Below are 22,381 nucleotides of genomic sequence, written 5' to 3' on the forward strand. Positions count from 1 at the left end.
AGTCCAATGGAATCAGCTGTAAGACTGTCAGTGTGAGTAAACAAGATTTAGACTGTGAAGCTGCACCCATCAATGAAAGCTAAAGTTATTAACACATTGCATTGCTTTCACAGGCCAGTACCCCAGCCTTTCAAATCTGGTACTTCTCAGAGTTGTCAGCTTTACTCTGAGCAGCATTACTGTGTAATGCTCGTAAGCACGTGGAGGCCTCTCCATCAGAAGAGGTTGCCACTCCTGGTGCTGATACGGTGTCACTCCTGATTTGTTCTGGAAGATGTAAGTTCATTTTCAAAGATAATTAGTCGATACTACACAGCAAGGCCAAAGATCTGGTGCTGTAACTGTAGCAAAGGGTTGTTTCAGGATGGGGAAAAAAAAAAAGAATAATATACTCAAGATGGAGTGAAATAGATCGATTATGTTTCAATATGTATCAATAGTTCTGTTTAAACTCTGAGGTCCCACCTACTCTGCCCAAGAACAAAAGCCTCCATGAATTCACACATTTAACGAACTCCTCAGCTTCTCAAGGAAGTGCATTAACTACACATTCAGCTTACAAAAATAAATTGCAACACTTGCTGAAAAATAAATTGTGAAAGAAACAAAAAAGCCCTTTTCTTTAGTCACATGTGACAGCGATTCAATTTCACTGTCTACTGCATGCATTTTATATAAGGCAGATACGTACAGGATACTGGTCATGATAGTTTTCAATTTATCACTCTGGAACTTCAGTCAGAAAAAGGATGAAATCAAGCAAGCTATTGCCTTTGACACTAGCAAAAGAGCCTCACTAATGCGAAGGCGCAGCCTGACTGGCTATCTATGTTCTTCAGTGGCGTGTACAACCAGATTATAACTCTTGCACCAGATACAGTGCAAAAGTGAGCCTTTGCCTGTTTAACTTGCTTAAAGTCAATTAATCAGCATATAAAATAGTGCCAGTAAAAAACATTTCCATTATAGGTGGTGGCCATCGTCCTCCTGCTTCAGCTTCTGACACTTCCAATTTCAAAGTTTTCATGGTAGGTTCCTATCAGAAAAAAATTCTGTTTCAAGAAACCAGTTAAACACTTGCTCCTACAAACTGAGACGTGTGGCCATGGACCAGGTAAAGAACATCTTCTGCACAGTATATTCACATAAAGGGTACAGGCTTTAGAAAAACATGGGAAAAGCTTACACCATCTTCCCTTGGTGTGAGATGGTCATAACCATCCAGCATGCTTGCAATAAAACACAGGATTTGCATATCCCAGTACCAAGGTGTGTTCTTTCCTGTCAATGACATTAACCAGGAGTCCTAAAGGCAAAAGGATCCACATCAGAGGTCTGCGTAAAATCAATGGATTTAAGAAACTCCTCTGAGATGGCAAGATGAATTTTCTCTGGATCCACAGGGGCACTTCCCACATGCAACATGTTCTGCTGAGCAGTCTCTGCAAGGACATGAGTCTTTGAATTGTGCTTCCCACCCTCCTCTCAGAATATGTGTTTCAAGCAACGTTTGTTGCCAGGATGCATTGCTAATACATGTATATTGGCTGGAAATTAGTATTTCATCTCTGAGAGACAAAATGTTACAGGCATTTCTTAAGAGGCAATGAATGCAGAAGAGTTTGAGGAAGAATTTTGAGACAAACACAGCAAACCTATAACCAAAAGACAGATCTATTGAGACAAACAACTAAATCCTGCCCTTTAAGACAGACTGCAGATTCAATCCCCTGATGCTCATTTTACTGCTGAAAGGAGATCTGTTCTGCTGCAAAAGGACATTATTTCTCCACAAAGCTTAGCTTGGGGTATTTATTATAGGGATAACTTCCGACTGAAAAGCAAGACCTGCTTCTTTTCTCCTGGTGATGCTTTGCAAAAGGCATATCACTTCTAGCATTCCTGGGGATGGATGGACTCACTTATAATGTTTTCTCACCAAGCCCAGCGCCCCTAAATGTCAGCAAGAACTATCCATCCTTCAAAACAAGCCCCAGATTCTTTTCACACAGAGGACTGCCCCGCTGACTCGGTGGACCTACCATAAACAAGAGGTGCCTAGCTGCCTTCTGACAGCTTTCAAACAACACAGCGCAACACACCTTACCTGCTGGACAGACTCCTCTGAAAGAAAATGCAAAGGTTCAGGCAAAGCAAGCAGATACAGTAACCCAGAGAGAAGAAGGAAAGTAGTTAAAAGTTCTGCTACGGTGACTAACAGGAATACAGCTGAGTGATAATTTACAGATCAACTCTTAGTCAAAGATTTTACACACCTAGTTAACGGTAATCCCTTCCCAGCTCAGCTCCCCCTTATTCCAGCAATAAGCCAGAGCAGGTGTCCATCTCGAGTGCCTATTTCCATAATTCACTAAATCATAAGCTTATTAAAAACAGAAAACATTGAGAAGACACAAAGTTTTTCCTCAGAAGAGGAAAAAAAAAAGTCAAGAGGACATTTGAAAAGGTAGAGAATAAGGCATCTAAGGGTACAAAACCACAGACAAACAACAAAACATTTAGCACATTAACTAATTACGTACAGCACTATCATGCACTTCACCCCACCAGCAGATATGAAGCCAAAACATTAACCTCAAGTCAAATAGCAAAACAAAAATAAGGGAAGCAATATTGATTCACTGTATCTGTTGAGTAATCAAGCTTCTTACCATTAGAAATGAGCTGCAAATTTTCTCGATAAGCCATCTTTAACCTTGGAAAAATTAAATCAAGCTAGACAGTGACTAAGAAGAGAAATATAGCAGGGTTAGCTCTATGAAAAAAACCAGACTACAGGGTCCAAATGTGTAATTCCACAGTGAGGTGGGTCTTTGCATCCTGCTTCCACCCTTTAGCTTTCACTAGGACCTCAAGATGGGCATGGTCTCTTTTAGTTAAGACAATGGTGGGTCTTTTGGCTACTGAATTAGTGCTTATTTCAGATTCATTAAAGCCTTTAGGTTTTTGTATCTACTTAACAGACAGAGTAAAAGGATTTAAACATGCCATTTTCTGCTACAAGCCTTGGGGCAGGAGAGGAAAGAAATAATGAATGTTTCAGAGTTACAATATGGTAACCATAGCAGGCAAAAATCAATTACTGCTGAGAGGATCTGGAGATAACACGTAGGTTCTCACTCATCTATTTGAAATGTAGTCGGATTCCTCCACCCCCCCATTTCCTCCCCCACTTCTCTTCAGAAAAGTCTTTTCTCAGACATTAGAATCTGGCCTGAAGAATCCTACTGGCTTGCAAACACATTTGGAGATAAGGATTTGTCATGATACTGTACGGTATCCCCACCTGTGCACTCCCACTTATCTGAGATTAAAATCAAATCCTTCACAGATTGCTACTTCTGTCTTTCACACTGAGCTTGGCTACACTGAACTTTATTATCAGAGAATCCAAACAATGATGTGGCTTTATCAAGAACACCGTGTAAGCTGGACAGCCACCCTCAGAAGAAAAACCGCAGGACACATTTGGGGAATTAGCAAAGGCACGTATACCCCCTCATCTGACATGAAATGGCAACACTTTCGGGACAGATAGCATTAAAAAAAAGGAAACAAATAAGAGCTGGTACTTTAAAAGTCTGTGAAAGAAGTGATCTAGAAAGGGCAGATCCAGAAATCCACTTCATATGGGTTTGAACAACAAGGAAAGGATGTCTGTTTAAATTATGCCAACCTCAAAACCAATAAAAGGAAATAAATTTTAACGCAATCTGTAATTGAATTGTGGAACTTACTACCATAGGAAGACGGCAAGGCCAAAAAGATAATGGGATTAAAAACTGACTCAGTATGTATATGGATATTGACAATATTTAGAGCTGTGTTTAACACTAACATTGTGGAAAGAATTATGATCCCTCATGCTTCAGGGTTTTAACCAATCTCTAACCACTAGAGAACAGGGCGAAGCCTAATAAAGCAAGCGGATATCCCCATGAACATCTTTGTCAGTGCTCCTCCTCCGAATTAGCCGGTGCTGGTCATAAGCACATAAAGGCAACTGAATAGATGTGTCCCAAATCCAATCTAATAAATCAACTATGACAAATTCAGTTTCAGCTAATCCCACATCTCTGATCCAAGTCTAGGATAGCCAATTGAACCATTCAAAAAGGTTTAATAAAGCTGCTGAAATTGAAATTAAGCACTGACGTGTTTACCACAGTCTTTCCTCATTCACCAGCCTTCGAGCAGCACTCGGGTAACACTGGCAAGCCTTCCCTTCGCTCCCTCAAAAATACCACAGGTTAGAAAACCTCTCTCCTCCTCCCCACCTGCACCCCACAATAAACACTGAAGACATCGCATAATCCAGAAATTGGTGCTTGAAAAGGACAGTCCACAGAGACTTGCACCGCAGTCACAAAAGCTGGCAATGTGCCATTTTATTCTCTACAATGTTATTTTAAAACTAAGTCTCTCCAACCTTCTCAAGCCATTTTTATCAAGCAACAATTAAGCATGCTGTTCCAATTAAGTTAAAAAATAATCTGTTAGCTGCGGCTTAAAATGCTGCATAAGCAGATCCTTTCTGGTAGAAGCACCATGCATCTTGCATGCTTGCTGAGTTACAAATAATGGAATCGCACAGAAAATTCCCAACTCATCTCCCTAAGCTGCTTTCGGTCATTTCCATTTTGCACGGAAAACCAACACAAGACATTTTGCAACAACTGCTTTTTGTTTAAACAGCAGTTTAATGATTTAACTCAAAGTAAGTAGATAACCCTCTTGCACCCAAAATATTGTCAAAGCACAGACCTGAGAAAAGAGTGGGTAGGAGGTAATAAATGAATCCAAAGCAGGAAAGCAAAGGGAATAAATACAACTGCAGTAAGGAAAAAAAATGAGAGTAGAAGAAAGATGAGAAATAAAGGACAGGAAAGAAAACAGAAAGGAGGCAGCGAGAACAGGAGTTGTGCCAAAAATCTAAACGAGTGAAGCAAATGCATGTGTCCTTAGTTCCACCTCAAAAGGCTGCAACTTTCTTTCAGGAGCACATCTTGGCAGGAATAAGAATTCCTTTTGACTGCAAAAAGGAAAGTTAAAAAACAGCCATACACACAACCCAAACATTTCTTCTGCAAACTGCCGAATTTTCAGGCTGCCATTTTGCATTGGGAAGCTCAAGTACATCCACAGTTTGATGCCCAGGCGTTGGTAAACAGTTTACACACTTATTAGTTAGTGACTATTTTAAACCAAAGCTTGACAATGCCCAGGATTAAGATTTTGGATGTGGAGTCAAACTAACTAATTACTACAGTGGAGAGGAGGGCATGCACAACAATATACCTGTGGCCTTTCCCAGATTGCTGAATTACACAAATGGTTTAGTAATAAACCCCGGTGGAATTCATCAGTGGAGTAACACTTTCAAGAGGCCTGAGTAAATTAGGGGGGCTTGAAAGGAGCGGAGGGAGTCAAGAGCTGCAGCAGCTGCTGGTTTTTCTAATAGATTTGATGAACAGCCTCACTGGAAAGAAAGTGTTCAGGGTTTTATGCTGTTTGTGACCACAGGAGCTCAGTGAGTCTGGCCTGCTCATGTTTCAAAGTTCCCTTGCGAATGAGTGGTTTGTTTTGTACAGCTCACAGCACCAGGAGGGATTAGTTAAGAAAGATGCTCAAGACAATGCTTAAGGAATAAAGACACTAGCAAAAACCCCTGCAAAAACAATAGGTCAGGAGAAATGTAACAAACCCACCTCTCTTTGTACAAGTCAGCTCCAAGTCACTCTGTCCTATTTCAGAAAAGTATGCTGAAGATTAGAATTCTTTTTTTTCCTATTGCAGTAGGGAAATTTTCTTTATTTCTCCTTTTCAGAAGTAATAACTGGAAAGTCATACTGACTTAAATAGGTAAATGCCTATTTTCAATCCCAAACCTACACCTTAAATCCATTAACCCACTGCAACACTGGGACTGAAAGCTTCTGCCATCTGTGAAAAGTCCACGTAACAAGACCTCTGCACAGCTTTGAGTAGGGCTTCCCAAAGCCCGGTGCCTCCGCTTCCAGTTTCCACAGAGGCAGTAGAAGGACGTACCATGGTCCACTCAGGAAAGAATTGGATTACTTCAAAGATAAATACATTAAAAAGAAAAAAAAAACCAACAACACTCCACTCCAAACTGTGGTCTTATGCTGTTATTATGCAAAATGCAGTTAATATTTTAGAAACCTAATCTACCTTCTTGTTAGTTTTTCACCTTTTTTTCTTCCTCTCTTAAAAGCAAAGATGAATTGGGTTCACTTCTGTCTATAACCAGTTCCACTGTTAAATTCCAGCACAGCCCTGCAGATCTTTTATTTCAGAGCTATAATCAAGGTACTGGAAATCTCCAAATCCTCTCCCATAAAGTCTACGCATTCTTCAGAATGGTTTCAAAATCAATGGAAATATCAATATTTCACAAAACAAAATGGAGTGGTACTTTGCAAAAGCTACATTTGAGCCTCAAATAAATAAATAAGACCATCTCTTTAGCCCAAATAATTGCTCTATCACATGACATGTCGGGGTGGTAAATTGCCAGGTTGCAAGAATTTGCATCTCAGCATTGTTTCTTCTCACCAATCCGTATAACCACAGAGATGAAACTGTTCTACTAAATTTTTTGAGCACCATGAAAACACTAATTCCAATAGTTCATTTGCACATGCTGAGCACACACTGTCTAGGTCAGTAGTCAATACAAGACCTCAGCGAGCCCTAAATTAACGGAACGGTGTGACATTAAGAGGTACTGTGTTGCCAGTAGTGCCGTCCTCCTGGTGAGATGCAACATGGATCCTGAAAGTCATTAAATGATCCTACATTACTTCTTGCAATAGTAACATTGCTCTAAACAGGGTCTTGGTGAAATTCTGACTCAGACAATCACACCCCACCAGCCGAGGTTCGCTCCGGAGTTTCAGCTACACGTGGTGTTTTAAAGGGTCCTGCAATGCTACTGGGAGAAGCAGAGATGTCTACACCTCAGCACAGGAGAGGCTGTATTTTGGATCCGTGATCTCCAAACTGCCTTTTATACCATATTTGCCCCTTCACAGGGGCACAAGTTAACATTTAACTAGGAATCAGAACAATTGTTATCAAAGGGCAGAGCTATGCAGCGTAAGGAGGAAAAAAAAGGGGGGGGGGGGGGGGAATGAAGACAAGTGTTACAACTTGAAATCTGGTCTCTGTTTTAAGATGTTGATGATAGATACTTCACAGATGTTTATTAAAAGTCTACAGTCGTACCTACTTGAGATGCAAAGAACATATCTGGATTAAGCAGACAGGAAATATAAAATGTGCCAGGACATAGCAGAATTTAAATAGATCAATAAACATAGCTACTAGAACAAGAGTCCTCAATTTTTCCATCTCATGACCTTGCATTAGCATAAAGTTTTGAAATGTCTCTTTCATGCTCCCTCGTTTACCCCTGATGAAAGAGAAAGGAGATCACATCTCTTCTCTCCCTGCTCCTAACCCCTTAGGGTTAGGAATCCATGATCAGAACCATGATGAACTGGAAGATCACCACATAATTACTCTGGTTAGCATGCGACCAAGCAAACAAGAAATTTGAAATAATTCAGTATCACAACATTTATTGAGTGACTAATCTGGCCAACTAACAAAACGCCATAGAGTATTCTACATTAAATGTGTCTGGGTTTTTGGGGGGTGCATGTGTTTGTTTTTAAGGTTAATAAGGCCAGGGTAATTTAAAATTGCACTACTAGATCACGCTATTAAACCAGTAATGAAAACTAGAGCAAACCGCTGCTTAGATGTAGCCTAAGCATGTGAGGGAGAAAGTAAAAAAATAACACTCAAAACCCCCAAATACATTCCCAATGGTTTGGTTTTGTTTTTTTCCCCTCCCCTCTCTGTCTCTCTTTATATAGTGTTATTCAGTCACCTAACTGATGCCAAAAGGAGTTTTTCTGGGTTTTGGCCTTTTTTTTTTTTTTTAACTTAAAAAAACCCAACAAAACCAAACCAAACACACACAAAACCACCACAAACAAACATCAAAACCCCCATACTGGCTATGAAGGAGAGAAGCCTGCACTCTTAAACTCCAGTCACATCCCAGTCTATGCACACCTTCGCATTTCCCAGGGCATTCTTTGATCAGCACAGGCCTTGGGAGGCTTGGGGCCAACCTGTTCATTCAGAGGGGCCCTTGGAGATGTCGGGTGTCAGGAAGGTGGCATAGAGGCCACCGAACCCCTGGCTACCTCCTACGGCTGCCTGCTGCGGAAGCCCTCGCAAGTCTCACCACCCAGCAGAGAGCCACAAGCAGGCTGCAGTTTTCCTTTAGAGGTTGATGTAAAATTGTTACACGTTACCTAAAAGAAGGGAGACATGCAGACACGTCAGAAAGGAGATGAGGAAGTTTTTCTGATTTATATTCCTACGGTCCACACCCCTTAACTCCATTTGCTGTATGTCAAAATACTCATTCATTCCACATCACTGCTCTCTTCAATTGTGTTAAAACTGCCTCTGGCCACATTTAATTACTGGGATATTTATATTCTTGATTTACATGCCTCAATGTATACATTAAGGGTCAAATCCTGAATGAAATCAATGAGACAACCTAGGCAAAGAAGATAGCAGGGTTTGATACTAGCATGCACTAGTAATGGGAGGAAAAAAATGACTTCTGAGAACCTCTGTAGAGGGGTATTTTTAGAGCATAAGATTTCTACAGCTTTTGAAGAATTCACAACTATGACCACAAATAATAGTTTTCATTTGGACTGCAGCAATGCAAAGAAACCAACAGCTAATAACCCACACCCCCCCCACCCCCAGAAAAAGAAAACAAGGTAGAAGGTTGTCCTCTTGCATTCCTTGTCCTGGCTCTTCAATGGTTAAAAGGTCCCCACAGCTGTGCTGGCATCATCGATTAGGGTGAACAAGGAAGCGACAGAAAAATAAAGCCACCTTAATTTCAAGCTCCATTAGAACTGAAGGACTTGGGGGGAGGGGGGAGAAATCAATGTTTGGCAAATGGGAAAGGACAAAATCTGCAAAATGCATTTTCAGGCTAAGCTAATGCAAACAATGGATGGTGAACAGCACTTGAGGTTGCCCCTTTAAGGTTGTGTCAGCATTTCCATTTATAAACTCTGATTTTAGTTACACTCTAGTAGATTACCACAGGCTTTAGTATTATTCTAGCAGATACCACAAAGTATATCACAAATGGTAATATAAAATAGCAGTGAGAGCTCACTGGTTGAATAATGCACCCTTTCAGTACCTGACGTCAGAGTAAACATTTTTAAATTTTGAGTCATACACACACACACGCAGAGAACATACAGTGCTGGGGCGAGCATCCTGGGACCCAGGTTCTACCAAAAGAGAAGTCAAAGTTGCCTTTGATATGAAGTCTGTTTACGGTACTCTGAAAAACTTGAAAATATCCCAGATGCTTAATTTCAGTCTGCCTCAGTTGCCACTTGGACAAATTTCAGTCTAACCTTCTGCCCTCATTTAGATAAAAGCTCTTACTTCTGTATGTGGACCTCCAGAGAGCTATCCAGTCAATACTCTGAACATCCACACCCAGAAATCAAAACCAAATCCTAGTATGCAATCTTTCATTTCAGTTCTGCCTAGATCAGAAGGTCAAGGTGAAACTGTTGTACAAATGAGATAATTCAACAAAATTTTCTTTCAGGGTAATGGAGCCAGGACTTCACCTCAAACTTTCTAAGTAGATAAGCAATGTATGCAAGGAGAGCTCAGGTCTGTTGCTAGCATCCATTTCACAGATCTGCACAGAGCTGGACCAAGCCTTAAAAGTCGAAGCAACACCATTTCTTGAAATTACCACTGTGACTTTGGGCTTAGACATTTCAAAACAAGCATATGGGGGGGGGCTAAATCTAGTATCAAAACATTGTGATACATTCAAAACAGAAAGCACACAGTAAAGAATAACATATACTGTAATCAAACTATCGTAGTAGGGATAAGTCAGGCCTTGATTCTGCAACTAACCCCTACCAGGCACACCAAACAAGTTTACCAGAGCAGCACCGAACCTCTTGCTGACATCCATAAACAAACCAAACAGCACACGTGCAAAAGTCAGGTCCAAGCTCATGTTACAGTAGCACAGCCTTCGCATAGACTTGTAGTAATTCCTCCTCTAGCTGCCATTACCGCGACCCAAGAGATGTCTGCTACGACAGTGCTCACTAGAAGAGGATACCATTGTTTGCATCTTTGGGAGAGTGAAGAAATACCTTTTCTAAACAGAATGTCAATAGTATGTTTATACACACATACACCAAGGGATACCAGCTTGTATGATCGACTCTTACCTCGTCTTTTTACAAGCCACAAAGAAACAAACCAACACGCATTTATGTGCTAAATACAGCTTCAAGAACATCAAGAATCACCGGACTACCATATTCAACTTTGAAAAGATTTTGTCAAAATAAGTCTTTTTGACAATTTAGAAAATCTTAATCTTTATAAACCCTTGACATAGGAATTTTTATGAACTGGATTTGCTGCAAGAAGCATTTGTTCTGTTGCATGCAATGTAAGAACACAATCTTTGAAATGAGAGAGGAAAAATACAAATTCCTATAATTTAGCAGCAAGCCTAGAATCTTTTTCATAATCTTCCCGGCCTACTTGCTCTAGTGGGAGACATTTCCTGGACTCACAACCCTTTTATGTGCAAGCAATCTACATTTTACAACTGATAAATAATTCAGATAATTAATTGAGGTGCAATTTGGTGCACTTTTTTTTAGTCAGCACTATGGAGTACCATTTAAAAGAGGTTCTGTACAGAAAGTCCCTCTTGCTTGTTAACCCAAGCTGAGGCTTCTATTAAGGTGAATTCCTAGATTCTCTTACACTTTCTGAATGTCTCACATCAGCGTTCTAGGACTTTATGCCCTAGGATGCTCCCCTCTGGTTTTTCTTGCCATGTTTTACTCTCTATAAGCAGGATATTTCCTGGAATTCTGCTTCTGCAGTGCTGACTGCCATCATTTAAGATGTGATTCTAGCTCTCTCTATGCTGCCTGCATACAGGCTTCTAGAATAGACCGCAACGTAAGAAGGAACAGAGATAGTAAGTAAATACTTTAGGTAAGAAAGCTGGAGAAGCTCAATCAAACCATCAGAGAAATCACTGGAAGCAAAGGAGCGATGCAGGAGCACATGACAGGAAGTCTAAGGAGTATTTTCATGCTGTAAGAGCTTTGACAGAATTTAAAAGTCAGCAGAAACCTGAAATTCATACAATAAAGATTTAATCCTATCTGTAACCTTCACACAACTGCAACAGTCAGCAAAGGCTGAGCGTTAGGTCTATGCCACTGGCACAAGTGCCCATATTCACCTCCAGAGGCACCACATTCTCCTGCGCTGTGGCGTACCCAGGCTGTACCAACGCGGAGTCCCACCCCAGCTTTACAGGGAGGAGTGCACAGACTTGCAGTTTCAGGTGCTTACCTGAAAAAAACTTTCAGGCTCTTAATCAAACGAGGCTGTAAAGTGTTTATGAACTGGTAACACTACCTGCTCAAACTGCAGCTTGAGGGACACCACACGTACAAGAATAATTGAAGTGTTAAAGAACCTACAGATGATAAGGAAGTTTCAGACAGGATTTAAGGCTAAATAAATTTGCTGCAAACTACACAAGGTTGCGAGTCTGTGTGTTGAGTATCAGGAAAAGACAGGACCAAGAAAAGACAGCTGAGCCTACAATATTGACAATAAACTGTGAACCAAGTTCATTAAGTATTTGGGAAGAAGTTTTTGTTGGTTAAAAAAAAAAAAAGAGTAATGGTAATGCTAGAAAGTGCAAGCTGCAGTTTTATGCAGAACAGAACAGCCCTTCCCAATCCACAGAATTAAACCCCACCAGTATGTCTGTGTAAATACTGAGTAACAGCAGAGGAATAGTAAAGTCCTGTAAAACAATAAACCAGGTCCCTTCCTTACATCACTCTGCACACTGCCTTCTAGGATACAATGGGAGCAACTTACAGAGGAAGAATTCTACACAGTGTAAAGGGATAGCTACATCTGGCCCAAAACAAACACAACAAGTCTGAAGAAGCCTCATGAAACTAATTAGCTAAGAAGAATGAAAACAAATCCCAACAATCAAGAAGGTATATGAAAAAGTAACATAGGAAGAAGCTTTTGTAGCACATCTTTATCTAAAGCATCAAATAATTTTAAGATCTACTTGGTTAACAGAGCTAATCAGAGGATAATCAGCAGTGTCTAACATGAAGGTCCTCTTCTGGAACTAAGAACAAAAACTTAATAAAAACTACGCTGAAAGGACAAGATCCTGTTGTTGATGACTGCATACCAGAACCTACAGATAAGTGCAGAAACTTGTCCATATTCCAAGCAAGTTGCTTTCAGATAACAGATCATTTTCGACATCAGCCAGACAGCTTGAGGTTTGACTGCAAATATCCTTAGACAGAGCAGAGGATGATGTTCTGCAAAACAACCTAAGAATCCTTGCACCTGTTAACTGCAAAACAAACAGGGAGAAAAACAACATTTAAAACCAACACTCTCCTCATGTGCCAGCAAGATGATCTCAAATGAAGCACCTTGCCATGCTTCCCATTGCAAATCAGTTTTAGCTAATTTACTATGTTTTCTGCACATGGCCTGCAAAAAAATTTTAAGATTCAAAGCACACGTGTATTAGGCCTCAGACATGAGTAGTTAGATTCAAATTAAAGTGATCACTGATTAAATCACCAGCGTTAATCATGATTCAAAACAGCAAGCAGGGAACTTTGATTTAAATGATTGATTTCAATCCTGTTTTTCATTTGTACTTTTTAGCTATTTTCCTAAAGGAAGGGCTGAATCTCATTGGCTTATTTGGCCATTTAGACATATTGATTTGCAATTAACCACTGTTTTTATGCTAAATTTGAAGCTTTTCCTAAACAGGAGGATGTAATTGTATCTACATTCACAATATAAACTTATTTAAAAAGCACTGTATTTATTCAGAATCTTAAACATTTTTATTAAGCTTGAAAACAACAAATGAGAAATTTCTTATTTACTAGATGACACTTAGACATGCTCTTACACATGTGCTTCGTGTCAAGCTCCACTAGGATGGAGTAGAATTCTACGAGAAACAGACTATATAAAAACGTTCAGTCAGTTAAAATGCCTTCTACAGAGAAAAAAGTAACCAGCTTGTATTTCAAAATGTTTGCATTTCAGATTGTCTCTCTGAGACCAAAGAAATCATTAACTTCAGCAGCAAAAAGACAGATTGAAAATGACGGCTAGACACAGAGGCATTTCAGCACCTAAACATGCAAGATGACCAATATTTGAGAAATTTTCAAGAATGCCTACACAAGGGAGGTACCCAGTTCCCACAAAAATCACCTGGAGTTGAAGTCAATGGGTCTCAGATAGCAAATTTGTGTAAGTACAGCTGAAAAATCTGATTTCAGGTGGTAAGATATTTTAAAAAAAAAAAAAATCTCCTCCCACATCCTTCAAGCTTTTCCAGTTAAGAAATCTCATCTGTCACTTATTTTTATGTTTAAAAAATAAATATGCTTATTTTTATTTAAATAATTTTATTAGTTTATAGCAAGCTTATTCCATAATGTCAACTGCCATGAATTCAAACTTAAACACTTTCTTTTTCAAAGAAATAGATGTATTCTAATGAAAAACATTCAAATATTGACATGGGTTATAAAGAAAATATATACTAGAGATGAGAAAATATACTGAGAAGATCACCAGAATATACCAGAATCACCATCTCAAGTGACAAGCCCTTGAGATCTGGTATAATTAAGAAAGAAGAAAGCCTTCACATTTTGGTTAGGTAATCGGTAAAATAAAATGCAAGTATTACACAGTCCTATCTGTTTTCTCATATGCCACAAATCTCAGATCCAAAGAGTCAAGAGCTCCACTGCCTCTGGGCTTGGGAATCTACAATAAAATTGCTCTTAAAGCAGAAAGGAAAAACACCAGAAATCAAAGAATTAACAGCAGTAGTAAACCTAAAAAAAAAAAAAAAAAAGGAAGAGTTCTTAAAAAAATAATCTAGACAGAATGGGGTCAAGGAAAACACGTACCAAGTTTAATATCATTAATTAGAAATACAGCAACATCAGAAATTGGAACAAAGGCAGAAAGTGAACAATGCCAGTGGTTTAGAGCTCTCATTCTACAATCATGCAATAGATAAAGACTCGAGAGTGCACTAACTGTTACTGAAAAAAAGGAGAAAATAATCTGGGGAGGGAGAGAGAAGATAGCCAAATATGCTAGGAATTGCCAGAAGGTAAAGAGGTGCAAAGGCAGAAGAAGAAATCCCATCTTCAAGAAAGACATTAGGTGCCCCAAGTAGTCAGTTCTCACACACACAGAGTCACCTCTCTGCTTTCCCAGCCCAAGAAGGCCACCCTGACAGCGAGAAGTACTGCTTGCACTGAAAGGAAACATCTCCGTGCCAAGGGCCCCATGGCACACACGTAGCCTACTGGCCTTAAAGAAGAGGGGAGTAAGTAAATCTGCCGGAAGACAGGAGACCACAGGGCTCCTAACTCTAGAACGAGACTGGAACGAAGACTCATCCACCCAAAATGGACAGCACTAAATGCTTAAATAAAACATACCATTAGATAAAATGGGTAACTCCCTCCCTTTCCCTTCTGAAGTTAAGTACTTCTGTGAAAGAGAATACCTTACAACTCTTTTGAGCCTCCTAACTTAGCCATCTGCCAATAAGGAGAGATAACGTAAGCTTCAAAATGATTAACCAGTAATTCAGACTTATCTTCAATGCAACGCACAACATCAATTCCATAACCAGCTCTTAACTGAGTAATGAATACCGCAGACTTCTTTGTCACGAAGATATTCTACAAGGGCAGGGAACTATTATAAAGCAAAAATAGATGGGTCACGTTAATTTCTAAGACACCTGGGGAGATGATCTGCAGGAAAATTTACAAAATTAAATCACATTGGTAAAGCATATGAAACATGGCAAAGTCGGTCTACCACCAAGACAAGGTTATGACATCTGAGATACAGTGAAAGAAAAAGCTATACTCACCTCTTATACATGTTGACTTAAATGCCCCCTATTCCAACACCTCAAAATTGCCAAGTGTTTCCACATGTGTTCTTCCAATCAGACATAAAAAAAGGTCTCAAAACTATGAGGGACAGGTATCCCTGTGCAATTTAGGCTTTCAAAGCCAAGCAAGACAAGTCTACAAAGGCAGTAAGTACGTACCTAGTTCCTCTTGACTTCACCAAGAGTTTGGAACTTAAAGTACTTGTGCCGATCTGGTACTCACTGCTGCATTCTGATGGCTAACTCAAACGTCTTTCATCATTGAAAGCAGCATTTCTCCTCTGTACTTCCTCTAGCCAGTGAATTAAACACAGAGCAAGACTATTTCCACAATAGCCTTAGAAGAGCTTTGAACCACAACACAGGAATGGCAGTTACAAGGGCCCTGTAAATCACATCAGAAACGCCCCTACCTGGATGTCAGTGTCCTTCACAGGTTCAAGAGGCTCAAATGTAGTGGCTGCACTTAGACTCTCTAGTCGCTGAGAAATGTGAGATATATCAAGCCCTCTAGACCCCAGAAGAACAGACCTATAAGGAAGAAATTGTACAGGTATGAAATTAGTATTGAACAGACAGAACTCTAAAGCCAAAGTCACTGCCAATATTTAGGTCAGCAGCTAGCTATGTACAGACAGTGCTCCCAGCTGCCTTATGAAAACTGCACAAAAAACAAACTTTGAACAGCTCTGTGTGTATATCTAACCACCTCAGCCCTGCTGAACGCGTTCTTCTTTTCCACTGCAGTACTGCACAGTTGCCAAGTCCTTCCAGATAGAAAAACTCTATAGCATGTTGGTAAATGTCTTCAGCAGCGGCCAGAACGAGGTACTGCACTTTTTGGCTTTAGTGCCTGAAATCAGGAATGGTAGCTCCTCAGATAAATCCTTCAATTACTTTTCTTTTTTTGGGAAGTAGGAGAAAGGTGTGTGGGGGTGAAAAAAACCAAGCCAGCTTTGCAGTTACTCTTTCTCCCAGGCATGTCCTCCCAGCAAGACTCCCCAAACGTTAGAAACCAAATCCATAAACAGCTTCTACCCTCTGCGTAGAGTTTCCAATGCCGGTGCTCTGTACTTACGCCTTAACATCTGCAGTCTCCTGGGAAGTGCGGGTCAGAATGCGAGAACGAAGGCGCTCCCCTGCCTGCTGGATCTCTTGCAGGTTGCGTTCTACATGAGGGAGCTCAGAAATACCTTCAGTCTCGGCTGCGAGCTGTTCTGCCTGCTGGAGAAGCTCTCCAAAGCCTTCAGTATCCATCTTTGTTGCAGGTTTCACTCAAGATGCACAGAAACCTTCAGAGAAAGAGAGAAAATTCTTCCTTAGCTATAAACAGTTTCTATACCTATGGGGGCACAGACAGACCAGCAAGAGCGGGTCTTCTAGAACAGGATACTCTTCTGCCCATCCTCCCCAAGTGCTAAACATCAAGGAAATATTTTCAAGTGGTCTCAGAGAGCTTTGCCTTGTATAACTACATCCTTAAGGCAGATCTATGGACCTGTCAGAAGTGGGATACAGATGCCATACAACAGTTCATATATTGCCTTGATATAAAGGACAGTGAAAGCAGAGAAGTCCCTGTGAAGAATTTTGTGTTAATTTAGCTATAAATTACATGTATACACATATATATAAGTAGTTTGGAGAGCTGGACTCAATGATCCTTACGGGTCCCTTCCAACTCAAGATATTCTATGATTCTATATTTTTATACATTATAAATGTAGACACATACATACGCATGCATAGATATATATGAGGGCTGACCACACACATAACTTAGAAACATGAGGTTAAATTAAGAGCAAGACAGACGAGCCTATACGTGTACACAGACAGCCATAACTAGTCATATATTAAAATGTGTTAATCCATATGTCACTAACCTCCAAAGTCAAAAGAAATAAGTATGTGTTGCTGTAACGTAGAAGATAAGCGTCTTACTTCAATGCACGCAGAAAGTTTTACCAGTGTTTGTGAGAATTGCTTTCATAGACCAAACGAGACCATAGTTAAAGAAACTAACAGCATAAGGTAAGGGCCATAACAGATGAGGTTATTAGTGCATCGTGCAGTTCCAAATTCAGAATGGAGCCTGTTATTTTCACAGAAAGGACAAAAATGGACATGCTTGGGATCAATGTGGAAAAAAAACCAAACATGTAGCTGCAATGATGTCCACATTAATGAAATATGAAACCCAAACCAAATCCACAATTTGCAGCTAAATCAGCTACGAGCACCTGGCACCTCTGTAAAGCCAAGGAGAAGATCACAGAAATCTTGTCTTGCTGAATGGTGCTACAGACATGGGAATCTCCATTACAATCTCTTACAGCATTTGCACCCTAACCCAAAGTGCCTGGGATCAAACAAGAGAAACCAGATCTCAAGCACTAACTCCAGCTCCATATCATTTTACTCAAAAGGAAAAAAAAAAAAAAGAAAAAATATCAATGGAGACTATGGGCTTCAAGGGAGCCCATCAAAAAGAAAACAGGGCGTTTTTACAAACCAAAAATAGCCTGCAATTCAAGTATTTCTTGGTACCCCTCAACCACACCAAAGCAATTGAATAGTACAATTTTAATATTCCTCATGTTCTCAGTCTCACCACCATTCCCAAGTACAACTACCAGTGGCAACAGCACAGCTTTCATCTGGACAAGTGATTTAAAAGTACTGCATGATGATTCATTCAGACATATGCAAGTAGAAAGGGAAACTGATCCCTGCTGCCTGGGTGCCAGGACAAACCCTAACAGCCGGCATCCGGGAACAGAGAATTTCACAAGCACTCCCCACCCATTTCTGGAAATCTGGGAGCTACTGGGGGAGGCAGCGAGCATATTTGCACTGACTTGTTAATCAGGTAAGATAGCAGAGACTGGATTTGTTTGAATAGATCAGCATGTCTCAGAGATAGACGGGAATGGGGAGGGACGGCTGTGGAAATAAGCAGTTTCATGCCCTGCAATGCAGTACAGAACATCTTTCCAGTGTTTACTTGCGATAACTCAGGTGCACCCCTGCCAGAAGCAGCCTCTGTTGGCAGACACTGACCAGAACAGCCATGCTCCTGTACAGTTAAGAACCGAGCAGATCCTCCGGGAGCAGCAACTGCAAGAACAGCACAGACTTCAGCTTGATTTGATCTGATCCGGTCCACTTCCTCTTTTCATTACCAACGAGATAAAAAGCCGGGAGCGTAAGAAGGCACTAACTTCTCAGAGCACTGAAACCAAAAGCATGAAAATCAGTGCACTATAAAACTGCTCCCAAACCTGCACTTTTTAGCCATAGATTCCATGTCAACACCACATAAGGTCTGTCCCACAAATTTGCCAATGTAGGACAACTGCAACAACTCTGTGAGATTGATCTGAATTCAGTAAATATTGAATAAACTAGTTATTTTGCAGCAGGTTAAACTACCCGTGTTTATAACCAAGCACTGGAAGTGACAGCTCAAAACTTATCTAGAGAGCCAACACTAACCAGCTTTTTCTAAGCGACAGAATTCAAGTATGTAGACTGAGTAACAGCACGAACAACTTTGTCTCCACCCTGACAGAATTTACTGCATTCAAGAGACTGCAGTCTGACTCTTAATGCTGCTGTGCAAGATGGAAACTGCTACCACAGTAACGAGCAGAGCGATGGCAGATTTTCACGTCTGGCTGGGGAAAAAGCAACAAACTGACACCTAAGGGAAAGAAAATACATCAGAAATTAAACTAACTTCTGTGAAACCAGATCGACCTTGGGCTAAGAGCCAGGACTGAAAAGGCTCTTCCGTAAAACAACTTTGATGACTTATCAATAGAAGCTGCTGCATTAGACTACTATTCCATTAAACCCCAGGTTAATGTTTCCCCAACATTTAAAACCACTAATAAACACTATATATTGTACAAGTTGACTGGATTTAAGCCAAGAAGAAACCAGAAAAGATGATGACAGGTTTCTTAAGTCTATTCAGACTGATTATAAATGATGATTTATTACCTAAAAAACTCCTCAAGAGCACTACAATGCTATGTAACGAAGAACGCTGTAGCCATTATACTCCAAATACGGCCATGATGAGCCTTTTACTGTACTAGCTTCAGAAAGACGCAAAGCTGAAATACTCCAATGTGTGTGCGTCTGTGGTACTTCATAAGCTGACAGGCTTTGTGTCATCTAATTAACTAAATTTGAGAAACAGACTAAAAAAACTCAGATTTTTCCAGTGCTATGGAAAACAGAAAGGAGGAAGACTTTGCAGGGGGGAAGAAAGCCTCACCTACTACATTCAGAATAGCTGATGGACCAATACAGTTCCACAAGTCACAAAGAGATTCTTCAAATTAGTTAACGAAGAGGAATAAATTGTACAGGCCCCCGCCCTAGAGTGCTCAAGAGACCCAGTCTGACAAGTCAGGATCAGCTTCTTTTGGAAGGAAGACACAAGAGCACGCTAGTAAGAGAAAGTGGGCAATTCTTTACTTGCTGCAGCTGAGATCTGAGGCAAAAGTGCTTTTCTGACAGGCTCCAAGCCTGGGCTGCTACAGATAGCGTAGCAGCTTCTGTCTACTAAGCTAAACATGAATAAGTAAAAGGCCCATTCTGCAGACCTGGGGAATTCTGTATGAACAGCAGTAATAATACCTACCTCTCGCACGGCACTTTGCACAAGCAGACATCCAGACATTTCAAGGAGGAAGTCAGCAACATAATCCCCATGGTACAGACAGGGGAACTGATTAAGAAATGCAGAGATGGAAATCAAAGAGCAGGTGGCCAAATTTTTGTTGGTTTTTAAAGGAAAGCACAATGACAGTTGTAGGATATTAGTTAGACACTGAAATAAGTTGCCTTCCAAGGATGCAGATACTCTGTCACAGGAGCTTTTTAAGAGTAGGACATGCATAAAGCAGAAATGACATAGACTTACTGAACCTGAACCAGGAGCAGAGACACGTCATTGGGGCTTGAGGTCTCTTCCCATCTTATTTTCCATGTTCCCCCAAGTGGAAGTGACCAAGTACAACCCAAATATCTGCTGCACATTTTCAGCAGATTGCCCTCTAGCATGTAAAGCACAATAATAAATGTTTAATCAAACCTAGCAAAGGGAAAACGTCCATACCCTAGCTACACTAAAGCCATATGAAATCAGCATAGGCCAGCTTAAAAACAAATACCTAAAAGCTCCAAGCTATACTTGGTACTCCATCTGGTACAACAGTCTGTTCCCCCAGCAACAAAAGGCTGATGCAGGAAAACCCTGAACAGGCCACACAACAATCTTCCAACTTATTGTTTCTTCTACTACCCACCAATTAATCCTCCTTGCCTCTCACAAAGACTTTCAGTCTTATATGTTTTGTTCTTCATCTCATCTGTACGTAGACATGCAAAAGCCCAATCTTGACAATCTCAAAGAGCTCTAACAGTACATATGTTGAACAGACATGTTTTCTTTTCAAAGTTTTAAAGGCAATAACATTCAGTTATTTGCTCTTGCACTGTAAGAAAGGACAAACAAGGACACATGACTCTTCTCTATCACGTTCATTATTTAACCTGGAACCAAACAGTAGGCATTTTAAATTATTTCTTCCAATATACACTATCATGCATTTGTCAATACTGCCTTTTATCTGCCATTAGACTTTGAAGTACCTCACAGTGGTCTCAAGTCTGGCCTGACTGACTCAGCTGGCAGTTTTGCCATCTTACCATTCTCCCTCTTTTCCAAACACTTAGTACTTACTTTAAGTGCCTGACTCTCACCCAACTCAGTAGGGCACTAACTTCCACAAGGTGGTAAACCAACCCTCATTAAATAGAGCATTTAGTTTGGCATTTGAAATTCCTGACATGAAAATCCAGACCGCATCCCCCCCCCGAATTTCCTGTGATATTATCACCACAGGAACATTATAGATTTAGATGATGGAATCACATACATTCTCCATGCAATTTTTTTAAGCTTTTCCTATTTGTAAGCCCCTAGAATTTTTCCCAAGGAGTAGGAAACCCTTTTAGAGACACAAAATAAGTTGACAGCAGTAAAGCGCACACAAACTGGCTTTCCTTTGTCACCCTCACCTTAGTTCTCCATAACCCAACTACTGTCCCATAAGAAAACATGACCAAATTGAAGGAGGAGGGAAGGAGCCCTTGTTTGCATTTGGACTTTAACTCAACCCCTTCCACTCACTGTTAACATATTCTGGCTTAGAATAACATTGGGACGCAGATGGCACCCAGCACTCCACAGTAGTTGCAAATTAAATACAAATACCCAGTGCATCCGCAGCTCAAGTGTTAACACAAAGGCAGTTCCACATCATGTCACAGAAGTTTGGCCGTTGCCTGCAGCTGGGACCAAACAGTGAGAGTAAGTTACTCTGCACACTATATGATGACTCTGGGAAAATCAAAACCGTAACACAGAGAGAATCTTGCCTACGAGGGACTAACAAATAGCATTCTTTAGGTTGAGAAAGAGAGTTCTGTATCCGAGATGGTCTGTAAGAAATCTTTACAGTCATTTGCACCCGCTTTGCACGAGAAGTCAGCACTGCTGACTTGGTACAGAGGACTTGTGACCTGGGGTAGGGGGAAAGGACTAGTCAGCATTCTCATTCAGGGATAGTCTGAAGGGTCCACTTTAAGCACTTAAAGATAGCTATGCTGTCCTGCAGCAAACTTACTGATCTGAAAAACACAAGAGTTCCAAGTATCACATATGGTTTACCTTCTGCATTCGGAAGTCTTCTATATCCTGCTAGGCATATATGAAAGCAATGCTTGGCAACTACAAGGTCACATGAGCTTACCAAAACCTGCTGTGAAACAGAAGTTGAGCCAGGGATAGTGTAAAAAACACTGTGCCTTTCATGAGTTCCCACCACCAAGTACCAGGCAGCAGGTTCTCTGCCACCAGTCAGGGACCAACCAGCACCCCCGCTGTGGTGAGGACTGGCCCCCACGCACAGAACTGGAAACGGAGACACCAAGTCACATGCATATACAGACTCACTCCCCTGACACCTGCCCATTCAAACAACGAGCTTCTGCTTTCTGAAGCACCAGTATGGCATCTTGGTTACAATGCTAAGCTCCCCTTCTACAGCCGGCCTTTGCACTGCCGACCAGCACAAACCAGCTCGGAAGAAGAGACTACTCCTCGCACGTACAAGGCCGGCCCCG

General features: G+C 40.7%; 1 protein-coding gene across 1 annotated transcript; it reads right to left on the bottom strand.

The window, feature by feature from the left end:
- Window positions 1-15,588: 15,588 nt before the first annotated feature.
- Window positions 15,589-16,432, bottom strand: LOC104157435 (nuclear pore complex protein Nup93-like; the record flags this gene model as incomplete). The annotated part of the gene is made up of 2 exons (XM_009694754.1): window positions 16,254-16,432; window positions 15,589-15,706 (listed from the first exon to the last, which is right to left on the bottom strand). Coding segments are annotated over exons 1-2 (297 nt in total), but the record flags the coding sequence as incomplete, so codon positions are not given.
- Window positions 16,433-22,381: the final 5,949 nt, after the last annotated feature.

This window comes from Cariama cristata, unplaced genomic scaffold (assembly GCF_000690535.1).
Source record: "Cariama cristata isolate BGI_N322 unplaced genomic scaffold, ASM69053v1 scaffold21382, whole genome shotgun sequence".
Taxonomy (NCBI): Eukaryota; Metazoa; Chordata; class Aves; order Cariamiformes; family Cariamidae; genus Cariama; species Cariama cristata.